This window comes from Drosophila miranda, chromosome XR, assembly GCF_003369915.1.
Source record: "Drosophila miranda strain MSH22 chromosome XR, D.miranda_PacBio2.1, whole genome shotgun sequence".
NCBI lineage: Eukaryota > Metazoa > Arthropoda > Insecta > Diptera > Drosophilidae > Drosophila > Drosophila miranda.
This window is the reverse complement of record NC_046674.1, coordinates 19,475,389-19,492,366: the sequence shown is the minus strand read 5'-3', so window position 1 is coordinate 19,492,366 and position 16,978 is coordinate 19,475,389. Positions and strand designations below refer to the sequence as shown.

The window sequence follows — 16,978 nt, the reverse complement described above, 5'->3', positions numbered from 1 at the left end:
GGTCTGAATGAATAAGGGGTTGTCTATAAGGGGGAGATCAACTCAAAAGCGAGACCTGGAAATAATAAGAGATCTTGTCTATCTGTTCAATATACACAGTTATACGTTTACATATACATATATATTTATCGATATATCTACAAGTTGGATTATCTCTGATTAAAAGTCTAGCTCAATCTTTATTTTACAACTGGTTTGCTTCGGCTGAGGCTCTGCTAATCGGTAATACAGTTATCCATATCGACTAGAATCCATATTAACTATCGGCTATTGCTATTTATTTTACGATATTTAAGTGGTACATGGTTGTTTGTGGTTTGTGGCTTTTTTCTATTACATACATACATTTATAGTACGTTTTCGCATGGTATTTATAAGCTTTCGTTTCTTCTTCCACTTCCGATTTCGATTCTGATTCCGGTTTTCTGTTTCTGTTTCTGTTTGGTGTTGGTTGAATGAGTTTAAATGCCGTTTACCCTTTTATAAGCATAGCATATAGATAGCCTTTTTGTTGTTGTTTTGTAATAGTATTCCTATATAGTAATTACCTACTATACATATACTGTTGTATATAGTTTGCTTCATCGGTGTGTGTTTGTGTGTAATTGTGTGTGTGTGTGTGGGGGTGTGTGTGTGTGAGGGTGTTGAAGTTGAAATTGAAATTGTATTTGAATTTTACATAAATTGAAATTGTTTTTTGGTGGCTTTGCTTAAAATTGCTTCTCATTGTCGTTTACAATTTAGATATAGTTTAGCATTCTATAAATACGATATATGTATAGTATGTGTTATGTTTAGCATGTATTTTATGTATATATTATGTTAGTTAGATATTTATCTGATAGTTTCAAAGTTAGGTAAGCCTTGTCTTCGGAATCTATCGCAATATACAGAGGCGTCCGTCCGTCCGGCATGTCAGGGGTAATTAATCCGTTAATCCGCTGATACATACATACATTCCCCGCTCGGACATCGTAAACTGAGTGTTTTGTGTGTTTATAAATTTTGGAAAATTCAATTTGTAATTTGTATTTGTAATTAGATTTTTGTTTGTCTTTTATGTGGTAGAATCACTAACAATAAGTAACAGCATAAGCTTGTTTTTTGTTTCGAATTTTCATCATTTTCATCGTTTTCATGTATGTAGCTAAAAATGTACATAACTAATATACAGTAAAGCGTTTAATTACATAATAGTCAACAAAAGTACAAGTACAATATCTCGTTAACGATTCAATTTCTCAATTTCTCAATTTGTTTAATAAATATTCTGTGGTTTTATTTTTTTCTTTGTTTAGCTTTTTTTTGCTTTCCATACAGACACGTACATACATACATACATACATACATATATAGAGAGTTAATAAGAGAGAGAGAGAGAGAGCTTAGCAGAGAAATGGATTCTGTTAGTTTCGTAATGGAGAAAACAAGCCATACTATAACTATATATGTTTATTGTACGAGTATATCTCTAGACACAAAGTTAAGCTGTTGTTGCGGGACTTGGACTTGGACCTGGACTTGGGTGTGGAACAAGTTGCTCTACGTACGTAAGACATGCAAAAGTTTCACTTGAATCCAAACACTATCACACACAACGAACGAAATCAACAACAAATCAATTGCCAAAACGATGACTGACCAAGTGATTGAACGATTGAGTGAGTGACAGATATACATAGGTGGATCGGTACACCGGTAGATCGGCTCATCGATCCATAGAGAGAGCGAAAAATAGCTTTGTTTTCTATTAAAAAGGTTTTTGTTTTGTTTTGTTTTGTTTTTGCTAATATTTTACAGAATATATATGAAGTTTCTGGTTGTTGCACAATCAGTTGTTAGGTCGTGCCCTGGTTTTGTTCTTCTTTAAGATTTGGTTTTTATTCTTTTACTCTTTTATTCTTTTATTTTTTATTTGCTCGTGATCGCGCCCTGTCGGCCCGGCTCTTCATGCTTCAACATCGTTTAACTTTTACTTAATGCCAATCAACCTCAAATTCTAAGCGTTCGTTTTAGTTTTTCTCTACAGCGTAAATGTTATTGGTAGCTCTCCTAGTGGTAGAATAGCGTAGCTCCTTCCCTTTGTAGTTTCATAATTCGTTTACCATTTTTTGGGGCTCTGGGTTGGGGTTGGAGTTGGGACTGGGATTGGGGCTGGTGTTGTGATCCGGAATCGGGGATTGGCTTGGGATCGGGCTGGTTAGTAAGGGTGTGGTGTGGTGTGGTGTGAGGGATATACATAATCTTACTAAGTTTGTGAAGGGGAATACAATTTTGCAGCTGGTTTTTTCTGGTGTTGATTTAACATTTAACAAACATTCAAAAATTGTGCAGTGTGCAGTTTAAGTTGTACTAATAACAGGGATATCTCGGCAGTGCTGTCAAGTCGATCGGATGATCCCTCAAAGAGGGGCACAGAATGTATGGATGCTTTATAAGTTTCCTTTAATCTCATCCATTCTTTTTGATCAACTCTACAACACTGCAGGAATATTGTTTGATATTTTGGATAAATTTCAAAATTTTTTTGTATGCGCTTCTCTGGCTAAGTTTTTCGAGTGGGTGTCAGTGTGCTGTGTTCGTGTGTGTTTGTGTGTGTGTGTGGTTATGGGCGTGGCCTCTGCTTGTGGGTATCTTGTCTTGAATATATTTACTTTTGTTAATTTTTACATGAATTGCGATTTAGCTTTAAGATTATCTTTAATTTTTACAAATTATCTTTTGCTTAGGTGGGCTCTTATTTGTTTGTTCTTGAGTGTTTTGTGGCTGTGAATTATATATTGCTGCTTGAATTCTATAAAAAATTTGGCAATATGCATGCGTATGCGTATGTGTGTTCAGTGTGTGTGTGAATACTAGTGCTTATGTGTGTGTTCAGTGTGTGTGTCTGCTGGTGTCCGTGAGAGTGTAACAAAAGCTTTTTTGTGGCTTATTCTTTTTACATTTACAGTGTCTTCGGCTGTTTTTCTTTTCCTAATTTGTTTCTCTGCATCGTCTTCTTTTTGCTTACTGCTTAGTGGATTCTTTAGATACGTTAATTGTTATTATTATTGGTTTTCTTTTTAACATTTGTAAGCTCTTGGTTTTCTTAATGTATGCCATATTTTGCTGTTGCATTCTCTTCTGGGGGCTGTTCTGTTTTGTCTGTAGGTTTCCCTTCGAACAACTTCTCCTACAGTAATATCGTGGAAATAAACTCTTTTCTGCCAGTTTATCAGTTTAAACATAATGCCCGTAATGTCTAACCATTTAAACTACTTTGCTCGATTGTTAATCAATAGTAATAATAATCATACAATAATATGTTTACACAGATTTACACATTTCGACTAGCGCGTGGTACGTGGTACGTGGTTCGAGAGAGTTTCGTCTTAGGATTTCTAGGTTATGTTCTGCTCGGTTCTGGTTAGGTTCTTGACTGGTTAATCTAGTTTGGGGATCGGTTGGTTTTTTTTGTTGTATTTCTACTTGCTGCCTCGGGGGTGGGGGCAGGCCATATAATTGTTTTGGGGACTTAAGTAGGAGGCTAGCAGTGAGTGGAGAAAGCAAGGGAGATGCTCTGGGCTTTTATCGGTATTTTTTTGTATATTTGATTTTTCTTTTTTTCTGTCTTTTTTCTTTGGCAGTGTTGAAATTTTACTTTTGATATTTGTTAAAATAAAAAATAAAATAATATAAAAAACAATTATATGGAATATTCAAAGGTTGGATTTACTCAAAAGTTTTCAACCCAAAATTTTGGTCTTCATTCGGGATATTTTTTGTATTTTTTTTTTAGAGCATCTCTTTAGCTACAACAAAACAACACGACATGGAAATTCTCTATGGGAATAGCTGGGGAAGGTGGGACTGGTGTTGTGACTGGGGCTGGGTGAGAGGCTCATTGCAACAACATTCAATTAAAAATGTATTCTATATTCCACATATACGTTTACAGCATTTTCCAGGGGATAAAAGTATACACATGTACGTAACCAAATTTGTATCTCTTGTCAAGCGCGTTTTGTTCAGTGTAGTAGGAGGCGTGCATGAGGGGCGGGGGGAGAGACTCTGTTCTGTTTGGGTCGGAATTAGTTAGCACAATTAAACTGTTGACTGGTTGAATTGCTGTTCTTTAGTTTGAAAGAATGTTCCCAAAAACTTGTTGCTCCAATTGCATTTTTCAGTTTCGACTTTTTTTTTACTGGTAAACGGAATTATTATGAGATTTGTAGCTGTTGCTGCTGCTGCTGTAGCGCTGCTGCTGCTGCTGTTGTTGCTGTTGCTGCTGCTGCTGCTGTGATGATTGCTGATGGGAATGATGGGGGTGGTGGTGGTGCTGCTGCTGCTGCTGTAGGTCGTGGTGGTCACGATGGCGGTGTTCGTGGAGGTGTTGTTCGTGTCCTTGGTATTCACGCTCACGTTGCTCGCGCAGTTCACGCTGATCGCGAAGCTGTCGACGTTGTTGGTGTTGCTTCTGCTCGCGTGTGGGCGTTGCATGCTGCTGCTCTCGCTGCTGTTCTCGCTGCTGCTCTCGCTGCTGTTCTCGCTGCAGCTCTCGCTGCTGCTCTCGCTGCTGCTCGCGCTGCTGTTCCCGTGTTGGTGTTGCCTCACGCGAAGCTTTCGTTGGTGTGTTGGTGTTCAGTTGTTGGTGAGTTTTGGCCGCAGCTGTTGCTGCCGTTGGTGGCTGTGTGGTTTGTGTAGTCTTTGTTGTATGTGTCGTTTGTGTCGTCTGAGTCGTTTGCGTGTTGTTTGTGGTGGGAGGAGTGTTGGGATGATACTGATGGGGATGCTGATGATTGTTGAGCGCAGTCTGACTGCCGTACTGGCTGTTGCTGTTGTTGCTGCTGATGTTGTTGTGTAGCTCATGAGGCAGTGGCGGTGGATTTTTGGCTCTTGTTAGCGGTATTGGTGTTGGCATTGGTTTTGGCGTCTCCGTTAAATCGATGCCCCATTCGTAGAGGAACTCGAGTTTTTGTCGTTCCAATGGGTCACTGGCCGGCAGGGCAAGCAAATGTTAGGCTTCTAAAAATATCAACGCTGTTGGCTTCGGTTCCAAATTTGATTTCTTTGCTTCGACAACTAAGAAGGTTATTTCAGCCTTTTCACGATTAGCAAAGCACTCGGCTATCAGTCGAGCAACCTCCTGCAATATCATCAAACAATGTTACCCAATTCGAAAACTTGAAGTGAACTGTTTTAAATATATCTTACCTGATGATGTAGACCCTCAACCTTTGTTCCATCTACCTCCAGTATCAGTTGCCCGACCTCCAGGCCGCCCGCTTCAAATGCTGCACCGTTTTCCTGTCACAAGATCGATTGGCCATGGATTCATATATATTTTGGAAGGGGTAAATCGGTATGTTATACTCACATGGATATTGATTATCCTAGGGAGCGGGTGTTTTGTATTAGCACCACCTTCGATAGCAATACCTAAAATTGGTTTGGTTTTCTTAACTGTAATGTGTAAGTTGCCTCTATGATCAGGTACGACGTTTGGATTGTGTTCATGTGTTTGTTCAGTCGTTGAACCACCATTCTGCTCAGCGGACAGACGCTGCATGGACTGCAAAAGAGACAAAAGTCACACAAAAGGCAATTCAAATTGCATTAATAAAGATATCTTATATATGTACATGTGTATATCGAGGATTTATGATTTGAGTGGCTCTATATTGGTGGCTGAAAAAAGGAAACCAAGGCTATGGTGACCAACTTGAACTAATACTTAGATTATCTAGGAATCCTAGTTCAAATCGTGTCTGGATCTTAAGAAAAGTAGAAGCTAGCTAAAGTAGATTTTGTGTGGGAATCGCAAGCAAAGAGATACATATTTAAGTATTTTCTGGAATGTTTGGTATACTGTTTGGTATTTAGTGTAGGACAAACAAAAGGTAACGGTTCAATTCAAGCTAAGTTTGAGGCCAATTCAAGTTTACAAAGATTACTAGTTTAATATTATATAATTAAATGGCATAATTGTAGTTTCTTTTTGAGAGAGGTAAAGTAAAGAGAGAGAGAGAGAGAGAAAAAGGAGAGATTTTTGTGTGTGTTTTGTTTTGGAATGAGTCATGAAATGCTTGAGGCGATCAAATTGTATTCAATTTAGCTGGTGTGGGGGAGGAGAGCAGAAAATACTGACAAAAATACTGAAAATACGGAAAATACTGAAAATACCGAAATACTGATAATATTGTACTTGGAGAATTGGAGGAGAATTTTTAGGAACCGCATTTCAGTTTTGTTTTCTGATTCATTTTTAGTTTTTGTTTGTAGTAGTAGTTGGCATTCATGTGCTTTCGTATAACTGGTATTTATTTCGTTAGATAGTATCTGGTATTTTAGTGTGCTTGCACTAGAGTTGTAGCTGTTGTTGTAGCACTCACCTGATGCCTTCGTACACCTTTATCGCCCAGCAATGTGCCGCCTTCTTCCTTCATATCGAAACTCCTTGAGAGTTTTGTGGCCAACTCCTAATTTTTTTTTTTATTTTTTTTTTGCATTTGCAATTTTTCAGATAAGGCCACATTTTTCATTGACAAAGATTTGTTGATTTTTTGTTGCACAGTGAGCAAATTGATCAGATTGTTTGATTGATTTTTGGTTGTACAATAAATTGGTTGAATGTAAAATGAAAATAGTAGAAATATTTTGCATAAGAATTGGTTGTAGTTGGTTTGTAGAAGAGATAATTATTTGCTTTATGTGTTATGTGGCTAGACATACATATTTATATATGAAGTTCTTGATTTTTCCTTTTTTCAAATTGTTTGCTATGTGTTTTGCTTCTCGTTCACTTGCAAACATACAGATAGAAACTTAATTGAATAAAGTATGACATTTCACTGTACGGCAGGACAGAGTAAAGTTGAGTAGTGGTTCAGGTCGGGAGGAGGATGTTGCGTTTGTGGTAGGACAGAGGACTGGGGACAGAGGACAGTACTATATATGCCAAAGCGTGCCTTGGAGAGAGAAAAAGTTGGAGTTGTGTATCGATTGGCATTCAAAGTGGATTGAGCTGAGCTGATTTGCCTTCCACTGACGAGCTTTGATTTCTGCATTCGATTTGTCTTTCTCTTTTTTGTTTTTCCTTTCTTTTTATTTGGAACCTTTTACGATATTGGATTAGTCTTTTGACAGAAGCATGGCTTTGGTTTTCGGATGAGGAGTTGCTAGAGAAAGAAATGTATGAAAAATCATGTGGATAAATATCCGAATATTCACCCTTTTGGGCATTTGGACAGGGAAAGAAGGATGGTAAACTCTTTCCAATTTCATTGATGTGATACCTAAATTCACATACATAAAGAGCTGGTCCAGAATCTAGACTCCGGACTCCAGACAAGGTATACTTGGAGAGAGAGAGAGAGAGTTTCTCTTCCGAAATCAATTTAAAAGAACAATCGTTCGTACGTCGCGTGACACCAAAATCTCGGGATTCGGGATTAGGTTCTTCTGAAAATTGGGTCTCTGGTGCAAGTTATGAGTATGCGAGAGTGCTGCTGTTCGTGTGTGTTCGTGTGTCCAAGGATCTGTTTATGTTTATGTTTGTGTTTCTGTCTGCGGATACGACTGTGTGTGTGTGTGGGTGGGTGTGTGTTTGTGTTTTGGTGCACTTTAAGGCTTGGCAGCTATACAATTGTGTATTGATAAGTACTTGATACAAAAACGACTTGCAAAATTGGCAGCTAAGACACTTAGATTTTGATGGCTACACTAATTGGGCTAAGAGTTTCCATTGGTGGGAGCAAAGCGCTAACTAAAGCTTCAAGAACTTTCAACTTACATACGAATATTTGGCAGTATGTTACAGGTCTAGGAATTTGCTAACTACAACTAGGAAAGAGTGCTGTGTGTGTTGGTGTGTGTGTGTTGTGTGTGTGTTGTGTGTGTGTTGTGTGTGTGTGTTGTGTGTGTGTGTGTGTGTGTGTGTGTGGGGCAGCAGCAGCTAAAAGTAAGGCCAAAACAAATGGGGGAGTTGTTGTACACTAATTACAGGGCAAAGGAAAAAAAATTACCGAAAGAATACTACGGAAAACATTATGTGTGAAGGGTGATTCGTTGGACCAAGACCAAGACCAAGACCAAGACCCGGAGGATTGATCTCGATTTGATTTGATTCGATATCGGTGTACGACTTGGCGTGTGTTTTTAGAAATCAGGGTGACTCATGCGTAAATGTGCAAATGTATTTTTCAAGCTTTTTTTTCTGGTTTATTAATTTGACATTTCGTTTTTCCGGTTTGGGTTTTCGGTTATTGGTTTTCGGCCATTTAAATTGCATTTGTGGACTCTTGGCTTCGATTTAGTTTCGTGTCTAGTTTAGCTTTTTGGTTTTTAGGTACTTACATTGACAGTTATGTTTATCATGTACTTTACAAAGAGACTAAGGAACTCTAGATGAAAGATTTGTAGAGTGCATCACGATTGGTATCAAATTAAAGATGGAACAAATGGAAAATAATACGTACATACATATTGGAGTGGAGTGGAGTGGATTGACTGACTGACTGACTGTCTGATGGTGGGTGGTGGGTGGTTAGGTGGGGCAAGCAAAATTTCGATTCTTTTTTTTTTAGTGAGAGAACACAAAACGGAAACACAATTCCTACGAATACAACACAAAATTCTGGAAATGCAGTTTAATTTAAATTGTAATTTTTTAGTAGTACTTTTTTATTGCACTTGTTTTTGTTGTGGTGGTGGTTGTTGCAATGCACATACAAAACAGTTAGGTTTGGTTGGTTAGTTAGTTAGTTAGTTAGTTTAAAGAAGGAGACAGTGACAGAGTTACAGAATAGAGATAGAGTTAGAGAGAGAGAGAGAGCGAGTAGGTGAGAGAGTGATAGCAACAATCTAAGTTCAGGCTAAATTGAATGCAACGAGAAGATGCAGATCGAAAAACAAAATGCAGACTGTGAGAGAACATTTGGCAGACACATTTTCCACTCAAGTTTCGAGCACAATTTTCAGTTTTGTGGTTGCTGGTGTTTGCTATTTTTTTTATTTATGATTAGGTTTGTTTTGTTTTGTTTGGTTTTTTGTGGTGGTTTTCGTTTAACAGTTAACGAAAAATACATTGGCACTTACTAGAGGTCGTCCCCAATACCATGATTTGACACGTTGTGTTAAACCACCCAAATGTGAACGTAGTCCATCTAAGTAGCCGCCCTGAAATGCACACAAATGAACAAACGAGAACAATTTCGGGGGAGTACGGGGCAAACAAAAAAACGAATCCAACTCAAGAAACACAGGAAAAACAAGATCTGGTGGGGTCTATGGATCTGATGGACGGAAACGAAAAGTGAGAGTGCCGCGTGAAATGAGAGGCTCTAGGGGAAATTATGAAACGAAAAATCAGTGTGTTCTAAGTATACGAGTACGAGTACAACTCAAAAGTAAGACAGAGAGACAGATAGACAGAGAGAGAGAGAGAGAGAAGGATTTTGTGGGTCTTTGTGGGGTTCCTAGTGGGTTGTTACAGATTGTATGTTCAATAGCTATCTATTCAAGCTACATTCCAATTGTTTACTGGATACACGCGATGATAAAAGTACATAACTCTACGGGCTATTAAAAGTGGTATTTTTAGTTGGTTTTACCGAATGGTTTCATAAGTTTTACTATAGAAATGTTGGCTCCTAAATATATTGTATATTCAAGAAATGTTATCATATATTTAGATGGTCGGTTATATAGAATTATGTAGTTTTGTTTTACATCTACCAAAAATGGATTGCTACTCCAGGAATATATATTCTATTCCTTTGTGTCATGTTGTTTCCAATGGGTGCTACTCGTGGGACTATCTTTACGTACTAAAGCTCAAATATAGTACCTAACTAAAGGAATAGGTTTTCTATATTTTAAATGGGTTTTAAATTCATTATATATACTATTTCCGTTGAGTTATAAATGTGTTTTTCTTATATGCGAATCTTTTTATTGTGCTCTGCAACATTTCAGTGTAGCTGGCAATAAATGTTCCTATGCCATGCTGCATACTTTCAGGCAACATGTCACACTCATGTAGAATTCATGTAGAATTGCCAATCCTGATCTGCATAGTAAGCCGAATAATACGCTGGCCTAACTTGTTGTATATTTCGTATGTATGTTTATCTCAATTTTTTCCCCAATCTAATCTCATTTTCAAAGGCTGTACTTTCACTGGAATCACTCCATCCATCTATTGCATCTGTTAAGTATCCAGCATACCCTTCCTTTTGGAACCAATCTCAATCTCAATGTCGGTACTCCTTGGACTAGATGATGATTGGATTGGGTTTGGCCTTGGCTTAGCCTGGATGGGATCACATTGCTATTCGATGAGTGTCTATGGCACGTACACGTACAGTGTAAAACAGTGATCGACACCAATACAGCAACGTTTTTCCGTCGTATTCTGTTCCGTTTTACGCAAACACTGGTGCCTGGGATAAAATCTCGTTCGGTAGTCACTGCCTGTACTGGGATTACTCCTTCTGCAAGTACTAAAACGCGTGTGCACACGCGTTAATTTGCTAATTAGCTTTGACTGCGGCTCTGTCAAAACTGTGTGCGGTAATCTCCTCAAAAGCTTCATGTGGCACGTAACCATCCCCCAGAGGCCACCCCTCATCGGCCCACTTGCATTTGAAAATTATGCACACGCTACAGCCAGCAACGAAATTAGTTGGAGTCAAAACTTGGCTCAAAACGAGTAGCAGCGGGCTTAGAGTATTTACAAGAGTTTTCTGTTCGTTTTTTTCATTTTTTTTTTTGTTGGTTTTTTTGGTTAGCTACAATTGCTTCCTTATTGGGGTTTTCTTTTGTTATGTTATGTTATGTTATGGTTTGTAGGTGTCTTTGTGTGTGTATGTGTATGCTTTGGGTTTTGTTTTGTGTGTGTGTGTTTGTGTGGAAAAGATAGTTTCGAAAAAGTGCTTAAAGTGTAACAAACGACGAATTCAGCGAGCAGCCAACGAACGCCAATTGCTTACCTGTTCCTGTTTCCCAATCATCCAGCCGTACCGATTCGATCCGATTCGATTGCGCATACGCAGCGTATGACCAGGGGAGCAATGGAGAGTAAGAGAGAGAGAGAAGAAGAAATTCCAGAAGAGACAAATTAATTATCACATCGTCACATTAAATGAACATCATCTCTTTTCAATGCCAAATGCAAACGCCTCTCCGGCCATCAGACAAAGTTTTCTGTTTGCGTCATGCCAGAGCAAAGCAAAAACCAAACAAAAGACCAAAAAAAAAAAAAAAAAACAAAAACGGAATAAACGGAAAACACGGAAAATGGAAAACAGCAGCACAGCTGCAGTGGCCGTCAGCTGCAGTTACACAGTATCCCGCAGATACAGAGATACATTTTACAAGCACTTACGAGTATCTGTCACCCCAGTGCTGACCGTTGCGTAAAGCTTACAATTCCATACTTCACAGCTAGTAAATCTTAGATATAATTGCAGTACAGTATAATTTTTAGCCATAAATATTGGCAATCTTTGTGTATCAAGTGGCTTTGTTGTCGTCGCTGTGGGTAATTTCTTACATTACTAGGCCATAAAAAAACTAACTTGGAAAACGCTCGTTCAGTGGCCCGACCGACATCAAAGAAAGCAAAACCCAACCAACGCCACAAAAAAACCAAACAAAACACAAGATGAAATGGGAGTTTTCCCTGAAGACAGCCAGTGGATACTCTTTGAAGTTCAAGGAATACCTACTCTTAGATACTTATTTACCTGAAAAGATACTGATCCAAAACTTAGACTAGGCTTCACTCGACCATTCCCTGTATCCGTTGTGGGATTCTTACAACATCCCAATACCTTTTGCCTTTTCGTAGGCAAACCCAACGCGAACTCTGGACAACTCTGTCTGAGATAGAGCAGCTATGCCGCCGCTGCTTCTGTTGTCGCTGTCTGCTGTGGCTGTGGCTGTGACTGGCTTTTGGCAGCAGCAGCAGCAACCACTCCAGCCACAGCTCCAGCTCCAGCCACAGCTCTACCTTCAGCAAAGTCTGCAGTTTCAGTCGCGCGTCGTCGCTCCAAGCGTGAGGTTCGAGCCCAGAGAAGAATACCGAGCTTAGTAGATCGAAAAGCGGACCGAAACTAACCAGCAAACAAAGTGCGTATTACGAGGTTTCAATTGAACACACACAAACAAGTTGACAAATCTCGCGTTTCGTTACATTTCGCGCTCTGTTTGCGGCCAAATTGTTGCATAAATACGAGTAATGCCAGCAGAAGTCGTCCCTGATTTGCCCCCTTCAGATACGATACGATGCGATGCGATACGGTACCCTGTCCTCCGCTTCCCTGCCTTGCCATGGGTTATATCATCATCGGCCGTCTGTTTGGGGTACTGGAACTGTGGCAACAACAATTGCTGCAGAGCCCCACATGTCGGACATGTGTCGGCAGCTTTATTTCTTTGCATTTTGCATTCAATTAACTTGTGTTTCTCACCTTTTTGTTGTTTTTGTTTTTGTTTTTGGCTGCGCTAATTTCCTTGCTTGCTGTTTTATGTTTTTAATTGCCCAAGAAGAGCCGGAGACGGAGCCGGAGTCGAGTTTCAGTTGATTTGTTGACTGACTGACTGACTGACTTCTCTTTGTCTGGTCTGGTCTGTTCTGGCCCGGTCTGGTCTGATCTGTCTTTCTTTTTCGTAATTAAGTTGCTGACGGAAATGGGGGGTTCTAAGTGGCAGGGCAGCTGAATAGTTGCTAAACATTCCGACCCAGAAAGGCCATTGGCCATTGGATAGCCAGCGGGAAGGAAGGAAAGTCGAAGGCTCGAAAGAAAACTACATAAAAGTACAGTTTTAATGGACAATGAAGGGAATTGAAAGCCGTAAAAGTAATTGCCATTGGAAAGACATCAAATGGAACTGAAATTTCAGTAAATATTTACAACCTGAACCCAAACAGCTTCCAATTAACCAACCTGACCTAATTCTCATCAGATCCAATCTGATCGGCAGAGTCTTGGCCATATTGATCAATTATATTCGTCCAGCCAGTCAGCTGTCAGCTTATTATTTGTGGGTCAATGAGCGCTGGCCCGAAATGTGAACAAAATTATTCATAGACACACTGTCACAACACAAAGCCCGGCCAACACCGACAACTCAGAGATCTGACTTCATCACAGCCACAGCCAGAGCCAGAGCCATAGCCATAGCCAGAGCTACAGTCAGAGTCACAACAATAGTGTGAATTAGAGAACAAATTAAATGCTCACCTTTTGTTTGACTTTGGAAAAGTTTAAAAAGGTTCAGACGAGCACAGAACCCAGGGAAAAAGTTTCACCAGAACCAAAAGGAACAACTCCAAGTCCAACTCCAACCCCAACTGCGACTCCAGCTCCAAACTCGAACTCTGAAACCGGGAAGCACAACTTTCACAAACAAAAAGACTGAAACGAGTACAAGAAAGTAAGAGAATTTTCCGAAGAATAAAGAAAACTTCCAGTCAATTGTCTGCTGCCAGCCCATTTAACTGTATTTTTCCCTACGCACTTCATCTTTGTACCATTTTGTTCCCCTCGAAATTCCTCAAATTTTTCAATCAGTTTTTCTTCTTTGCTGTAAGCTGCTCGGGCGACCGTTTCAAAATCAATCAAATTTATGACTTTGCAAAGTTTTGCAGTCAAGTTTTTGTCTCGTTGCTGGCTGGCTCTAGCCATCGCTGAATTTTGTGTAACTTGAATCGAAAAGCTGGCAATCATCATTCATGGCACATGCCATTGACCTCGTTGCGTGGCAGTTGGGGGATTGCGGTGGGATCACGGGGGCAACACTCTGTCATTAGATACGCATTCAAGCGGTGAGGGGAGGAGATTTGCAGATTGGTCCACCACATCGATGCCGCTCGTTGCCCAATGTATTTCGATCCCAAAAGCGGGATTTCATTAATGCCACTACAAGGTCGAACAAATTAAATACAAAATCAATGAAATTCCCATCAACATTTTACATTTACAAATTGTCATCAGAAAAACACAGCGAATGGGGCAGAAACTCGAACCAGCAACACACACACACAGTGCAAATATCCATCAATCAATCAATCAATCATTTTTTGCGTAAATTAATTTCAATAACAAATAAATACGATATCCATGCGATACTTTCCCATAAAAGGCTTTGGACTTTGTCCTTTCATGGGTGATTCTGTTGCTGCCGTTCAGAGGCCATGAAGAAAACGGAAAATTAAACCCAAAACTTCTTCTGTCTAGACTCTGGAGTGAGAGACCCCCACTGGGACCCCCATCACAGATCACAGATCACAGGCTGCAGATAATTAATGATGTCAAGAGATGACAAGCCAAAGAGTGTTCGTCATAACGGTTAACCAACTTTAAAGAACAGGCCCCTCTGCTGTGCTCTTTAGCCACAATTAGGGCTCTCCCTATCGATGGTATCGGAGGGGAGGGGGGGCGGTAAAGTCTAACAAAAAACAAGTCTTCCATCGGCCAGTCTTCAATCTCCATCTCATAATTACATTTTACACTCATTGAATTTGTGGACCGACCGGATTTCGGTTTGTCTTTCGTTTCTTTGCTACGCATCCAAATGATTTATTTACATTATAAACAACTTTTTCTATCTCCCTCTGCCTGCCCCCCTCTCTCTCTCTCTCTATCTCCATCCCTTTCTGGTGGCAACAATTTACTTTCCATTTATGTTTGCTCTTGACAAAGTTTTGTACCTTATTTAGTACATTTCTCTAATGACCCACTTTGAGTTTTTGGTCTCGTCTGCTCTCCCTGCCTCTCTCTCTCTCTCTCTCCCTGTCCCTCTTTCTTTGCCCCCAACTTACTCTGTAATTTCGAAACAAGAAAGAAAATCTTGTTGCGTGGACAGAAGCTGGTGGATACCCTTTGAAGATGGACAGAACCTGCGGGAAGAACTATCTATCTTCGACCGATAACCTCTAAAGAAGCTATATGATATTGTGATCTTGTGGGGATTCATCTGATCAGAAATCGTAGTACCCTGCCCCCAAGCAAGGGTATACAAAGTGAGTGTCCCATAAGCCAGACCAGACCAAGAGACAAACACAAGACACAGTAAACAGCTACAACAAAAAGTTGTTTGTCAGTTGTAGTTGAAATCAAACTGGTTACTCGATGCTGCCTGTCCGCCGGTCCGTGTCTGGGCCCGTTCATCGGCCATCGTTCATCGGCTTTGGTCAAGCCGGGCCCAAATGGTGTCAGCTGTGTAAACAGGGCTAAGCAAGCGGATCGCCAGCAGTTTAGCTCCTCATTTGGCCCCTTCTTTGCCTCTTTCCCCCATTTCCCCTTTTTCTTTTGCAGTCCGAATCAATTTCAAGCCAAGCCAAATGAAAATCCTGCCCTGAACTTGACGATGCATGTGATACGGTTGAACGCCTTTTGCGGAAATTATTGCAATTTTCTTGTCTTCTAGCCAACACACACGCACACACACACGCACACATCTTAAGCAGCGTGGAGTGGGGTGTGGTGAGTGTGGCGGGCACTGTGAAAATGGGGAGGGGTTGTGGTAAGTGTGCTTTCACTTTTGCTGCACTCAACAAGCTGCAGAGGAGGAGCAGCAGCAGCAGCTGAAGGAGCGGCGCTGACGAAACAAACACCACTCGAGGAAGTTCGCTCAAAGGGGGGAACCATTCATTAGAACTTTGAAAGGGCTGGGATCTGGGATCTGGGAGCTGGGTCCTGGGGCTCCAACCAGGACTCTTTTGGGTAGTATTTAAGTGTGGCCTCAAATCTGCACTCAACAGAAAGTTCCTTCGAAAGAGTACTTGGTAATCGCATGAGTCTTAGGTGGCTAGGAGTTCGCTCTCTTCTTGAGTGTAATTTCTACTGTAAATTTCCGAATATTGTATGCACTCCAAAGCCGAAAGTTCACTGAAGGATTTCCCCAAGCTTAGCCCTCAGCCCATAATCGCATGGATTCCTTCTCTTTGCTAAACGCTTTTCGCCACCCCCCTCTACCGCTAGCTGGTCATTAGACTGAGTTTTCCAGCCGACTGGCATTGGCAAACAAAACACTCAAACAGAGTCCACTTCCACATTGATTGCAACTTGGTTAAACAACAACAAATCATTTAAACAAATCAAACCCCAACAGGCGGACAGGACAGGACAGGACACGACAGCAGACGAGGCACCCGAAGAGGAAGGAAGGGCCAACATGGAGACCTATCTGACGGAGATCAAACAATTGCGCATACCACGCCCGAAATTCGAGCCCAACAGTTGCCACCAGCAACACCAACATGCGGTGGCAGGCGGCACATCGACAAGCTCCAGCACCACCTCCAACACGCCCACGCCCCCCCATCATCATCAGCGGCCGTGGCGACACTTTGTGCGACCCTTTACGCCGCCGCGTGATTACCATCTGCCCATGGTGGCCGGTGGAGGAGGAGGCGGAGGCGGAGGCGGTGGAGGAGCATGGTCCGTCGAGGAGGCCTCCATGCACGACAAGATCTGAGGAGGAGAAGCAGGCGGAAGCGGAGGAGGAGTAGCGGCAGGGAGCGGTCTGCGGTCTGTTTGACCTGGCATCGAATTGCTTACACTTATTGGCTATATGCACATGCTACATACATATAAATATCTTTTTTTGCTATATATACGATACATACATACTTATAATTGCATAATTTAGTGATTCAGTTTAGTGTTTAGTTAGTTTTAGATACCATAAATATACAATATAGAGATACAATTATAGATGCAAAGAATAAAGTATACAAAAAGTTGTAGAGTTTGGCTTGAGGGTGTCTTAAATGTCTGGGTTGAGGCAAGAGTACGAGTACGAGTATATTGGATAGATTGTATAGATTGTATAAGATAAGGTAGCATAGGGAGGTGTGCTGATACAATGGTGTGTTTCATTATGGGATGAAGTTGAGACAACCAACCAAAGTATGAGAGATGTCTTGAGGATAAATATGACCAGGAAGATGAATGAAATCTCAGGAAGCTACATCCCTCCCTTGATGATC

At 40.7% G+C, this 16,978-nt stretch overlaps 2 protein-coding genes across 2 annotated transcripts in view; one reads left to right on the top strand and one right to left on the bottom strand.

Annotated features, from left to right (window-relative positions):
- Positions 1–99: 99 nt before the first annotated feature.
- Positions 100–16,978, bottom strand: part of LOC108153393 (whirlin) — a 36,916-nt gene continuing 20,037 nt past the window's right edge. Inside the window, 5 exon segments of the mRNA XM_033386927.1 lie at positions 100–5,125; positions 5,194–5,286; positions 5,357–5,551; positions 6,372–6,458; positions 10,971–10,976. Of these exon segments, the coding sequence (XP_033242818.1) occupies positions 4,181–5,125; positions 5,194–5,286; positions 5,357–5,551; positions 6,372–6,458; positions 10,971–10,976 (1,326 nt within the window). The 3' untranslated portion in view covers positions 100–4,180.
- LOC108153394 lies at positions 11,987–16,732 on the top strand. Its single transcript, XM_017283381.2, has 2 exons — positions 11,987–12,111; positions 16,099–16,732. The coding sequence occupies exon 2, from the start codon at positions 16,162–16,164 to the stop codon at positions 16,462–16,464; it is 303 nt and encodes a 100-aa protein (XP_017138870.1). The 5' UTR covers positions 11,987–12,111; positions 16,099–16,161; the 3' UTR covers positions 16,465–16,732.

Excerpts from the sequence above, each read along its gene's own strand:
- LOC108153394 (XM_017283381.2), top strand. The coding sequence starts at position 16,162 with ATGGAGACCTATCTGACGGAGATCAAACAATTGCGCATACCACGCCCG.